The 10,773-nt window shown below is 72.2% G+C and overlaps 1 protein-coding gene across 1 annotated transcript in view; it reads right to left on the reverse strand.

Moving 5' to 3' along the window:
- Positions 1-10,052, reverse strand: part of BAZ2A (bromodomain adjacent to zinc finger domain 2A) — a gene marked incomplete at its 3' end in the record, with an annotated part of 11,269 nt that extends 1,217 nt beyond the window's left edge. Inside the window, exons 1-21 of the mRNA XM_026047276.1 lie at positions 9,917-10,052; positions 8,652-9,227; positions 8,043-8,228; positions 7,255-7,476; positions 6,675-6,899; positions 6,536-6,596; positions 6,328-6,436; positions 5,962-6,063; positions 5,615-5,825; positions 5,398-5,459; positions 5,032-5,097; positions 4,402-4,584; positions 4,036-4,290; positions 2,800-3,014; positions 2,605-2,679; positions 2,228-2,390; positions 2,072-2,131; positions 1,851-1,986; positions 1,247-1,758; positions 800-1,025; positions 2-137 (exon numbers count right to left, since the gene is read on the reverse strand). Coding sequence (XP_025903061.1) covers positions 2-137; positions 800-1,025; positions 1,247-1,758; positions 1,851-1,986; positions 2,072-2,131; positions 2,228-2,390; positions 2,605-2,679; positions 2,800-3,014; positions 4,036-4,290; positions 4,402-4,584; positions 5,032-5,097; positions 5,398-5,459; positions 5,615-5,825; positions 5,962-6,063; positions 6,328-6,436; positions 6,536-6,596; positions 6,675-6,899; positions 7,255-7,476; positions 8,043-8,228; positions 8,652-9,227; positions 9,917-10,052 — 3,917 coding nt within the window. The remainder of the gene's footprint in view (position 1; positions 138-799; positions 1,026-1,246; positions 1,759-1,850; positions 1,987-2,071; positions 2,132-2,227; positions 2,391-2,604; positions 2,680-2,799; positions 3,015-4,035; positions 4,291-4,401; positions 4,585-5,031; positions 5,098-5,397; positions 5,460-5,614; positions 5,826-5,961; positions 6,064-6,327; positions 6,437-6,535; positions 6,597-6,674; positions 6,900-7,254; positions 7,477-8,042; positions 8,229-8,651; positions 9,228-9,916) is intronic.
- Positions 10,053-10,773: the final 721 nt, after the last annotated feature.

Consider the following 10,773-nt stretch of genomic DNA (forward strand, 5'->3'; position numbering starts at 1 on the left):
GACCTCGCGCAGGAAGTCCTTGTGCTTGGCCAGGTGCTTGTGCAGAGCCTTCTCGCGGATGCCGCGCGGGTGCAGCGCCCGCGCCACGGCCTCCAGCTCCTCGGGCGCCTGCAGCCACCACCAGCCGCTCTGCATCTCTGCAAGGCAGCGGCGCCGGGCGGCTCAGCCCCACGCAGGGCGGCTCAGCCCCGTGCAGCCCCGCGCCGCGGGCAGCGCGAGCCGGCACGGCGGGACATGCTGCAATTCCTGCCAGCAGCGGGCAGCCCAGGCCATGGCTCCTGCACGCACAGGCCTCGGCCAGGGGAGCAGCGTTTCACTGGCTGAGGTTGGAAGGGACCCCCAGAGATCACCCAGTCCCACCTCCTGCTCCAGCAGGGACACCCAGAGCAGGGGGCACCCAGGTGCATCCAGGCGGGTTTGGGGATCTCCAGAGCAGGAGCCTCCCTGGGCAGCCTGTGCCAGGGCTCGGGCACCCTCACACCAAACAAGTTCCTCCTCACATGGACATGGAGCTGCCTGGGTTGCAGCTTGTCCCCATTGCCCCTTGTCCTGTCCCTGGCCACCACTAAGAAGAGCTTGGCCTCTTCCTCCCTCCATTCCCCCTTCATGTACTTATTAATCAGATCCCTTCTCAGCCTCCTCTTCTCCAGAGGAGAGAAGCCCAACTCACTCGGTCTCTCCTCGTACAAGAGATGCTCCCTTCCCTCAATCATGTTGGTTGCCTTTCACAACCAAGTGAGGGTTTCACCCTCTGGGGTTCAGCCGAGAGGGCCTGGAAGGGCAGGGGGAAGGGGCTCACCGGGGGGAACGGGCTGCTCCGTCAGCTGGGTCAGGTACTTCTGCTCAATCTGCTTGAAGAACTTGGTGGGGGGCCGTCCCCGGCGCTTGGGCTGTGCCGGCGGCTCCTGGAGCTTCTCCAGGCTGCTCCGGCTCCGGGGACAGGCGCCGTGGGCCCTGGCACCAGCGTGGACCGGTGTGGAGGCCAGCAGGGGAGACGAGGGGTCGGCGGCGGGGAGGCCGTTGAGCTGGGAGGAGACAGGGCGGGCTGGGATGCGGCAGCCCCGAACGGGGCTCCGGGGCGGGGGGCAGGCCAGAGGCTGCGGCCGCACGAGGGGCACCCCCCGCCGCCAAGGCGGGTCCCTTCCCCATCCCTTGGGACAGGCAGCTCCCCAGGGCGTCCCCACGGGCAGACAGGGACGTCCCTCCTGGCTGGGCTCGGCTCCGCGGGGGCCGGTGGGGCACGTACCTGCCTGGCCGCGGTGCCGGGCTGCTCGCCGCGGGGCTGGCCGTGCGGCTGCGAGGGGCCGCGCTCGTCACAGGGCGCGCGGGGCAGCAGGTCGAACCAGGGCTCCCGTCTCCCCTCCGCGTCCTGCTCCTCGGCGGCCGCGGCGTCGGGCAGCGCCTCGGCGGGCGGGAGCGCCGCGGCGCCCGTGCCGGGGCTGCTGTCCGGGGTGAGCACGGAGCCCCTGAGCAGCGACGACTGCGTCTGGCTCAGCCAGGACAGGAAGGCCGACTGGCTGAGGTCGTGCTGGCTCTGCGCCAGGGGCACCGCGTCCTCCAGGACGCCGTTGACGGGAGGGGGTTTGGGCTCGCACTGCTGCGGCGGCTCCTCCTTGCTCTTGCGCGGGCGGCCCCGGGCGCGCGCCGCCGGGCAATGCGTGCGGTTGGCAATGGGCACGTCCAGCGGCTCCTCCTTGAGCGCGGAGACTTGGGGTGCCGCCTTCTCCTCCGCGCGCTCGGCCGGCGCCGGCTCAGCCACTGCCGAGGCGAGGCGAGCAGGGTGAACCGCGTGGGTCCCCGCCGGAGGGGCCTCGGACGGCGTCCCCCAACGGGGACCCCTCCCCACTCACCTTCCGTACCCTCCACGAAGATGCCGCCCAGGTGGGGCAGGACCCAGTACCGCCGCCGGTACCGGTCCTGGCCCAAGGAGGCCGCCCGCAGCGTCTGCGATGAATGGAGCAGCTTCTTGCGGAAGAACATCTGCCTCTGTGGGGAGAGCGCGGTGGCGTGAGGGGCAGGAGAGGTGCCGGTGCCACGCGGGCCGCCGAGCGCCGCGCCGCCAGCCGCGCACCTTGGCCAGCTTCTCGATCTGCCTCTCCAGCTCGGGCACGCTGGACGCAGAAGTGTCGGCCTGGCAGCGAGGAGAGAGGGAGGTCAGAGGACAACGATGATGGGACTCGGGAGGGAAGGCAGCGAGCCGAGCTGCGGGCTCGCGCCGGCGCGGCACCTCCTCGTCCCGCCGGGATTTCCGCCCTCGGCTCTCCTCCTCCTCCTCCAGCTCCAGGCCGTTCTCCTCGGTGAGGCGCGAGCTGCGTCTCCTGCGCCCGTCGTCCAGACCCGTGATCTCCGACTCGGGACGGCCCGTCTTCTTGGCCAGGGCGATCTTCAGCCTGCCAAGCCACAGCAGAAGCGGCCGCGCGGGCTGCTCGTCCACCCTCCATCGCCCCCGGCCGCCTAACACACACAGCCGCGTGCCAGAGGCCCTTGAAGGGCAGGCTCCCATCTCCAGGAGGATGGGGATGCTGCTGTGCGCCCAACATGTCCCCACAGCCCCCGGCTGTCCCCGCAGGCCCAGGTGTCCCACACTGGACGGGCAGCACCCACCTGCGCAGGCGGCCCTCGATGATCCACTTGTTCTTCCTGTAGTTGGACATGTTCTCCAGGGTCTTGTCGATCTCGCTGCAAGGGGACGGGGCGCTCAGCCAGCGCCGCAGGGCAGCCGCCACAAAGGAGGCCACGCGGGCCAGCAGCAGCCCGAGCCCGGCCCGGGGGGCCAGGCGGACCCCGCTCCTTGCTCACTTGATGATGAGGGCACTGCTGTTGAGCTCGTTCACCAGGAAGGCCAGGATGGCCGCTTTCTTGTCCGGGGGCAGCGCCTGGAAGGGCTTCGTCCGCAGCCCGTCGCACAGGCCGTCCTCCGCCCCGTACGCCATGAGGAAGCAGCGCAGGATCTCGGAAACGGTGTCGCGGTTCAGGCTTATCTCCGACACCTTCTCCCCCAGGATCTTCAGGGACTAGGCAGAGCAGAAGGGAGGTTTAGGGATTCCCCTCCCTCCCACTGGGAATAGTGGGGGATTTTCCAGGGCACGGAAAGGACCCCAGCACCTCGCAGATGGAAAACCAGGCCCAGGCAACCCAGCCCAAGCAGGAAGGAGCCCCAGGGTGTCCCAGGAGAGCCGGGCTGGGCTGGGGAGGCATCTTGTCTGTCATGCTCCAAGGCGTGCGCGGCAGGACAGATGGCTGTCCCCAGGGCTGCCTCCCTCTGGGGCCGAGAACATGCGGGGCGAGGCCAGGGGACGAACGTGTGGAGGGGGGACGGAGGCCGCACAGCCCTTGGCAAGAGCGGCAGAGCCCCACATCACTGCGGGCTCCCGCGCCGAGCCGCAGACCCGCAGCACCCGGCGCGTCCCGGGGGCACCAGCTGCATCCCCTGGCCCGGCCAGGGCGGCCGCAGGGCCGCGATGCCGCGGGGAGCCGGGAATGGGGCAGCGACAGCCCGGCCGCGATGCCGCGGGGAGCCGGGAATGGGGCAGTGACAGCACGGCCGCGATGCCGCGGGGAGCCGGGAATGGGGCAACGACAGCAGGGCCGCGATGCCGCGGGGAGCCGGGAATGGGGCAGCGACAGCACGGCCGCGATGCCGCGGGGAGCCGGGAATGGGGCAGCGACAGCCCGGCCGCGATGCCGCGGGGAGCCGGGAATGGGGCAACGACAGCACGGCCGTGATGCCGCGGGGAGCCGGGAACGGGGCAGNGGGGCAGCGACAGCCCGGCCGCGATGCCGCGGGGAGCCGGGAATGGGGCAACGACAGCACGGCCGTGATGCCGCGGGGAGCCGGGAACGGGGCAGCGACAGCCCGGCCGCGATGCCGCGGGGAGCCGGGAATGGGGCAGCGACAGCAGGGCCGCGATGCCGCGGGGAGCCGGGAACGGGGCAGTGACAGCAGGGCCGCGATGCCGCGGGGAGCCGGGAACGGGGCAGTGACAGCAGGGCCGTGATGCCGCGGGGAGCCGGGCAGCGCCGCGCGCCGCTCACCTGGCAGTAGGGAGGCAGGCCGGGGTCGTAGAGAGCCGCCTGCAGCAGCCGCACGAGCAGGTCCTGCACGTCGCCCGCGCGGGCACCCATGCCCAGCAGCCCCTCCTGCAGCGCGCACAGGCTGGGCACGTCCTTGGCCGGGTCGAAGCCCAGCACCTTGCCGTAGCTCCGCAGGAACTCCACGACCGTGAGGCAGTGCGAGAAGGCGCCGGCGGGCAGCACGAGGCCCGGGATGCGCGCCAGGGCCGGCAGGGGCTGCGGGGAAGGGGACGTGCGGGTGAGCGGCGCGAGGCGCCCGCCAGGCCGGGGGCTCACGAGCTCGGCCCCGCCAAGCCCCTCCGCGTCCCGCCCCAAGGCCCGGCCGACCTGGTGGTCCCCCAGGCACATGTCCTCCGTGGGCTTCTTCATCTCCTCCAGGATGAGCTGCTGCCGCCGCCGCTCCTCCAGGCGCCGCTGGGCCAAGAGGCTCTTGTCCACCTTGCGGGCCGCTTTGCCCTTCTTCTCCTTGGGCCGCACCTTTTCCTTGCCCTTCTCCGCCTTGCCCTTCTTCTCCTTGGCCTGAGCACAGATCACAGGGGTCACAGGAGCTTCCAGAGAGGGGCCAGCGGAGGGAGAGGGGATCTGGTCAACAGGGACAAGTTCCTGGAGGGGGAATGGAGGGAGGAAGGGGCCAAGCTCTTCTTAGTGGTGGCCAGGGACAGGACAAGGGGCAATGGGGACAAACTGCGACCCAGGCAGCTCCATGTCCATGTGAGGAGGAACTTGTTTGGTGTGAGGGTGCCCGAGCCCTGGCACAGGCTGCCCAGGGAGGCTCCTGTTCTGGAGATCCCCAAACCCGCCTGGATGCCACCCTGTGCCCCATGTTCTGGGTGTCCCTGCTGGAGCAGGAAGGTCGGACTAGATGATCCCTAGAGGTCCCTTCCAACCTCAACCAGTCTGATTCTGTGTGACAAGGTGATTCTGTCCCCACTGCCCTTGCCAGGCTCATTCGCTCACCTTGGACTTCTTCTTGGCCTCCTTTGCTTTGGGAGCTTTTGCTTCCTGCTTCTGCTTGTTCTTGGCCTGGAAAGGGCAAGGAGCAGCTCAGGGAATGGTGGTGAAGGTCCCACAGCAGGGAGAGCAGAGGGGTCGCCCTCTTGCCCAGGCCGCTCTGCCGCAGGGCGCCCAGCTCGGGGCTGCACCCCGGCACAGGCAGCGCTGCGAGGTTTGGCAGCGCAGAGCCCGCTGCAGGGCTGCCCCGCGGGGCCTCCCCGGCACCTCGGCAGAGCCGTGGGGCAGCTCAGCCCCAAGCGCTGCTGCACCCAGCGCCCCAGGAGGCCCCGCAGGACGCCCCAGCGCCCTCGCTCCCCAGGCGCCGCTCACCTTCCGCCTCATCTTCTTCTTGATTTTGCTCATTTTCAATTTGTCCTCCTCGCTGAGCACCTCTGCGGGAGGGGAGAGCAGGGTCAGTGACAGGGACAAACGCTGGGGCTCCGGTGCTGTTCTGGGGCCAGGCTGGGGCTGGTGGCCACCTGTCCCCGGGGACAGACCACCGGCCACAGACCACGCGCAGGGCACGAGGGGCCTGGCAAGAGGCTACCTTGGGCTTCCAGTCTCTTCAGCAGCCGAGCGTCCGTCTTGCTCAGCAGGTCGAGCAGCTTGAGCTTGGGAGGCCGCCCGCGGCCGCGCTTCACGGCGGGCGCCTCCTTGCCCTTGCCCTTCTCGGCGTTGCGGGGCCGCCCGCGCTTGCCCGTGATGGCCTGGATGCGGGATGGGATCTCCTCGGGGCTCAGCTTCACCCACTGCACACCCTGCAGGAGAGCCCGGCCTCAGCGCCGCGCCGGGCGCCCCTGCAGCCGGAACCCGCGGGGACGGCCCGAGGAGCCGCGTGCCCTGCGGGAAGGGCAGCTCCGGGCAGGGCTGCCCGGGGGCTGCCCCCAAACCCACCTCCGGCGTGTCCCGCTCCTCATAGAAGTCCCCAACGGGCATGCGGGGGCTGAAGCTGAAGTGCTCGCGCCGGACGTCCTGCACCACGTTCCTGCTCAGGTACTGCGAGGAGGAGGAGGAGGAGGGCTTGGCGAGGGCCCCGGGAGGCAGGCTCGGCTCAGCCTCTGCTGGGCTGCACCCCGGGCTGCAGCTGCCTCGGGGCAGGCGGCGGCAGCAGGGACTGCGGCTGGCCGGGGTCCCATGGGACTCGCTGCCACCCACGTGGGGCAAATCCCGGGCTCAGGAGCCGAGCGGGGCGGCCCCTGGAACGGCGGGGCAGCCTCCCCCGCAGCTCTGCCCGCCGCCGCAGCTCGCCCTGCGCTTTACCTTGATCACCTCGGGGAACTGCTTCATCCTCTTGCCGCAGGGCCCGTAGTACCAGGTCTCGCCCTGCCAGCGGTGGTTGCCCTTCTTGATCCGCACCTCCCGCCTCCACCTGGGCGCAAAGAGCGGCTCACGCGGGGCCCCTTGCGAGAAGGGGGACGCGCAGCGGAGGGGGGACAGGCCGGGGGGACGGCAGGGCCCCCGTACGTACCCGTGCTGCAGCGGGAAGCGCACCTCCTCCTGGGTGGCAATGCGCCTCCGCGGGACATCACCTGCCGACAGAGCGGAGACCCTCTGAGCTCCGCGAGCACCCAAGGACCCGCGGGGCCTGGGAGCAGCCCCCCGCTCACCCCCCGCCGATGCGCCCGCGGGGGCCGCCTCTTCGCTCTCTCCTTCAAGTGCAGCTGAGGTCTCCGGACTGTCACCGGCCTCTTCGTCGTCGTCGTCGTCCTCCTCCTCCTCCTCCTCGTCTGGAGAAAGGGCTGGGGACTCCGGCTCCAGCGGAGCGTCGAGCTCCAGGGACTCGGACTCCTCCTGCCCACCGCGAGTGCTGCTATTCAGGTCTAGGCTGCTGTCTGCAAAGTCAAGGTCGGGGACGGCAGGGACGTCACTGCCGCGCTCTGCTCCCTTCCTGCTCCACCCGTGAGGCCAGACAGCTCCCACGCCCGGCCAGTGCTGGGGAAACGCGGCCGTGTCCCCGCTCCCGGAGAACCGCACGCGGCAACCCGGCCCCGCAGCGCCCGGTGCCCGCCGCGCCACGGCGCTAAGGGCTGCCCCTTCCCTCCAGAGGCTCCCCGCTCCCCAGGCAGCGTGTGAGCAGGACTGGCCGTTTCCAGCCCTCCCGCCGCACCGGGAATGCCGCTCCCGCCACGAGGGCTTTGGGATGCGCAGGGTCCCGCGCTGCTTCCTGGCGGTCCCCGTGGTGCCCACCTTGCAGCACGGCCTCCCCCAGCACGGGCGGCGGGCTGGCGCTGCCGAAGAGCGAGGCGGCCGCCTGGCTGTCGTCCGCCAGCAGGCCGAAGGAGCCCGAGTCGTGCAGGGAGGAGCTGGCGGAGCACTGCAGGCTGGACATGTCCGGGGGCTCCTCCAAGGGGGATGTGCCGCTCACCAGCTGCGAGTCGTCCATCTCGTAGAGCGCCCCGGTGCCCGGGTCTGCAGGGTGCAGCGGGCGCTGGGGCGGGCCGGGCGCCGGGCACGGCACGGGCGCGTACACCCACATCCCCGCGGGCGGGCGCCCCGCGACGGGAGCCCAGCGCGTTCCCGGCGGAAAAGCGGCCGGCGGGAGAGGGGTTAAGGGACGCGGAGGCCCCAGCCACGCCCCCTCCTTGGGGAAGCGGAGCCCAAAATGGCCGTGGTGCCCTGGGGATGTTGAGCAGCGTGGAAGTTCTGCTGCTTCGTCATGGAGCCGGGAAGGGAAGGGAGCCGGTGCAGGAGGGCTGGATCCGCAGGGGGAGCCGGCTCCGCGGGTCCGCCCCTCGCCTGGGAAGGGCTGCCCAGGGCGGCTGCTGCAGAGGAGCTTCCCGGTGGCACCCGGGCTGCGGTCGCCGGGGTCGGGAGCAGAGGTGGGAGCAGGGTCCCGGCACAGGGGAGCCTTCCCCGCGGAGCGGGGGCTGCCGCGCTCCCCGGCGGAGACGCGGGAGGAGGGAAGCTCGGGAACCCCCCGGGCCCTGTGTGCGCCCGGCGCACGCGCTGCCCGAAGCCGCCCGCCTGCTCCCTACCTCTGTCCAGGGACTCGAAAGGCTCCAGGGGGTCCTGGCTCAGGATGTGGGTGTCCTGCAGGGGGGCGGCCATGGGAGACGCTGCCCCCAGGCAGCCGCCGGCCGCGCCGGGCGCCAGCACAGCGGCCTCCTGGCCGAGCGGCACCACGGCCGCCGCGGACCCGTCGTAGCTGCAGATCTTCAGCTCTGCGGAGAAGCAACCAAAAGGGCAGCCGTGAGCGCGGGACGGGCTCGCAACCGCCCCGGGAGGCCGTAGGCTCCGGCGCCTCCGCTCCCGGCAGCTCTTGCTCGGAGAGCCCCGGGCGCCCGGCCGAGGCTCCTGCCTCCCCTGTCCCCTCGCCCCAGCGTCTCCCCGGCCTCGGGGCCGTTTTGGTGCCTCGCCTCCTCCGGCCCTTTCTGCACATGTTCGCCCACCCCCAGGTGTCTGCTGCAGCCCTAAGCTGCGAGAGGCAGAGCGCAGCCCGGCGCGGCGGGCGGCTGGGCTCAGACAGCCCCAGGTTCCCAGGGGGTCAAGGATCCACCTCTCCATTGGACACACAACGGGAGCACCCGCCGGCCCGCGGCAGGGCTGCTGGGGCGCCGCGCTCCCCACGGCCCCGCCGCCCTTACCTGGCTGCGCGTCCTCCAGCTCCAGGCTGCCCACGAGCCCGGCCCCGCTCTCCGAGACGCTGGCGGAAGCCTCGCGGGCGGCCTCCTGGCCGGCGCCCGCCTCGTCCTGCGGGCCCCGGGGCAGCGCGAAGGGCTGCACGCCGGAGCTCAGCATGGGGGACGGCTGCGAGGCCCCGTAGAAGGCGGCCGGCCCGTTCTGCAGCAGCTCAAAGTTCTGCTCGGGGAAGGAGTCGTAGAGCTCCTGCGAGTCAAAGTTCAGCCCCATGGAGCTGGGGGGGCCGTTGCCCCAGAACTCCTGGCCGGCCCCCCTCAGGTTAGTGTTGTGGCCCGGGGACGCGGGGCGCGAGGCGGCGCCGGCGCCGTTGAGCGGGTACTGCGCGAGGCCGGGGAGGTGGGCGGCCGCGGCGCCGCGCTCCTTGAGGCCGCCGGCGGGCCGGTACTGCGCGTAGTCCCAGAGGCAGTCGTAGGCCGGCAGCGGCGGCGTGCCGGAGCGCGGCGGGCTCGCGGCGCAGCTCCCTGACGGACCAGTGCGAGATACAGTAGAGAAGCCATTAACATTCACACCCCCATTGAGACCTGCGGACACAGAGGGAGAGAGAAGCTGGTTAACGGCGCCCGGCAGCAGCCCTGGCCTGGTACAGCCACCCCTGCCGCGGGTTGGGGGTCCCTGGCGCCCTGGGAATGGGAGGGATCCCTCGGCACTCCTGGAACCAGAGGGGGGAATATCTCGGCACCCTTGGAGCAGGGGGGAATCTCCAGCACCCCCTGAATCAGAGGGATCTCTCGGCACCCCTGGAACCAAGGGTGATCTCTGGAACCCCCGGGGGGGGGTCTCTGGCACCCCCGGAGCGGGGGGGGCGTGGGTCTCAGCACTGCCACCTCCCCCTGTGAGGAGCCAGCCGGGCTCCCTGGCAAAGGAGGGACTTTGGGGCCGGGCAGCGCCGCCCTCCCCGCGGCCGCAGAGCCCCCTGCCCAGGGCAGCGAGGGCGGGCGGCCCCGCAGCCCCCGCGGCCCCCAGGGACACCCCCAAACGGGCCGGGGCACCCGGCGCTGCCGGCACCCACACGCAGGGATCCCGGGGGATTAGCGGGGCTCTCGGCAGGGCCGCGCGCCCATCAGCTGACCGGCCAAAGCCGCGCGGAGCCGCCGCCGGGCCGCGCTTTTCTAGGCCAGAGCAGCTGCGGGCGCCGCAGCCCCCCCGGCCGCCGCCGCGTTGGGGTCCGGGCGCCGTCCCCGTCCCCTCCCGGCGCCGCCCCCGCACTCACTTTTCCCTTGCGGGGGGAGGTCGGCAGGAGGCCCCTTGGCGTAGAGGCCGTCCCCTGAGGAAGGCGCGGGTTTGAGTCCTGAGGCAGCGGGTGCGGAGGGGAGGCCGGGGAAGCTGAAGTGGTTGTTGGTTTCCATTTCTGAGGGGGGAGAGACGCGCAGGGGTTAAGGGCTGCCCGGCCGCGGCCCCTCGAGCAGCGGGGCGGCCATCTGCCCCACAGCCCCGCTCCCAGAGCCGCCGGACCCCCGAGCGGGGCCAGGGCTGCCGGCTGCTCCCCGCCGCTGCCGCCGGCGCCTTCCCAACGCAGCGGAGCCGCCCGCGCCGCCCCGACGACTCGTCACCCGCGCGGCGTCCCCAGGGACGGCCTGGCCCGCGCGGGGACAGCGCGCGGGGACAGCGCGGTTGCTCCCTGCACCGACTGCTTTCTGCATTCAACCCGAGCACTCCGCTCCAAGCTGCCGGCTTCCCGGGGCTCCGGAGTGGCCGCTTCCCAGCTCCCATCTCCGCCCTCGAGAGCCGGTTCCTGACCTTGCCGGGCCGCGCGAAGCGGCAGCGCCCTGGGAACGGCGCCGCTTCCCGCGCGCAACACGCTGCCGCAGGGCCGAGCGAGGCCGGCACCGGGACCGAGGGGAGGCCGCGGGTGCGGGGGGGGGGGCAGGCGGGAGCCACTCGCAGCTGCCCCCCCGCGGACGAGCACTCGGGAACGGCGATTCCCGAGCGGCTGCAGGGGAGGATCCACTTGGCCTCGTTTCGCAGGGAGGCGGCGGCGCCGGGCCCGGAGCGGAGGCCGCGGCCTCCGGCGCAGGGAAAACCCTGGACAGCTCCCGGCACCGGCGCGAGGCTCCGGCCTCCCCCGGC

This window comes from Nothoprocta perdicaria, unplaced genomic scaffold, assembly GCF_003342845.1.
Source record: "Nothoprocta perdicaria isolate Ctin4 unplaced genomic scaffold, notPer1 scaffold_486, whole genome shotgun sequence".
Taxonomy (NCBI): domain Eukaryota; kingdom Metazoa; phylum Chordata; class Aves; order Tinamiformes; family Tinamidae; genus Nothoprocta; species Nothoprocta perdicaria.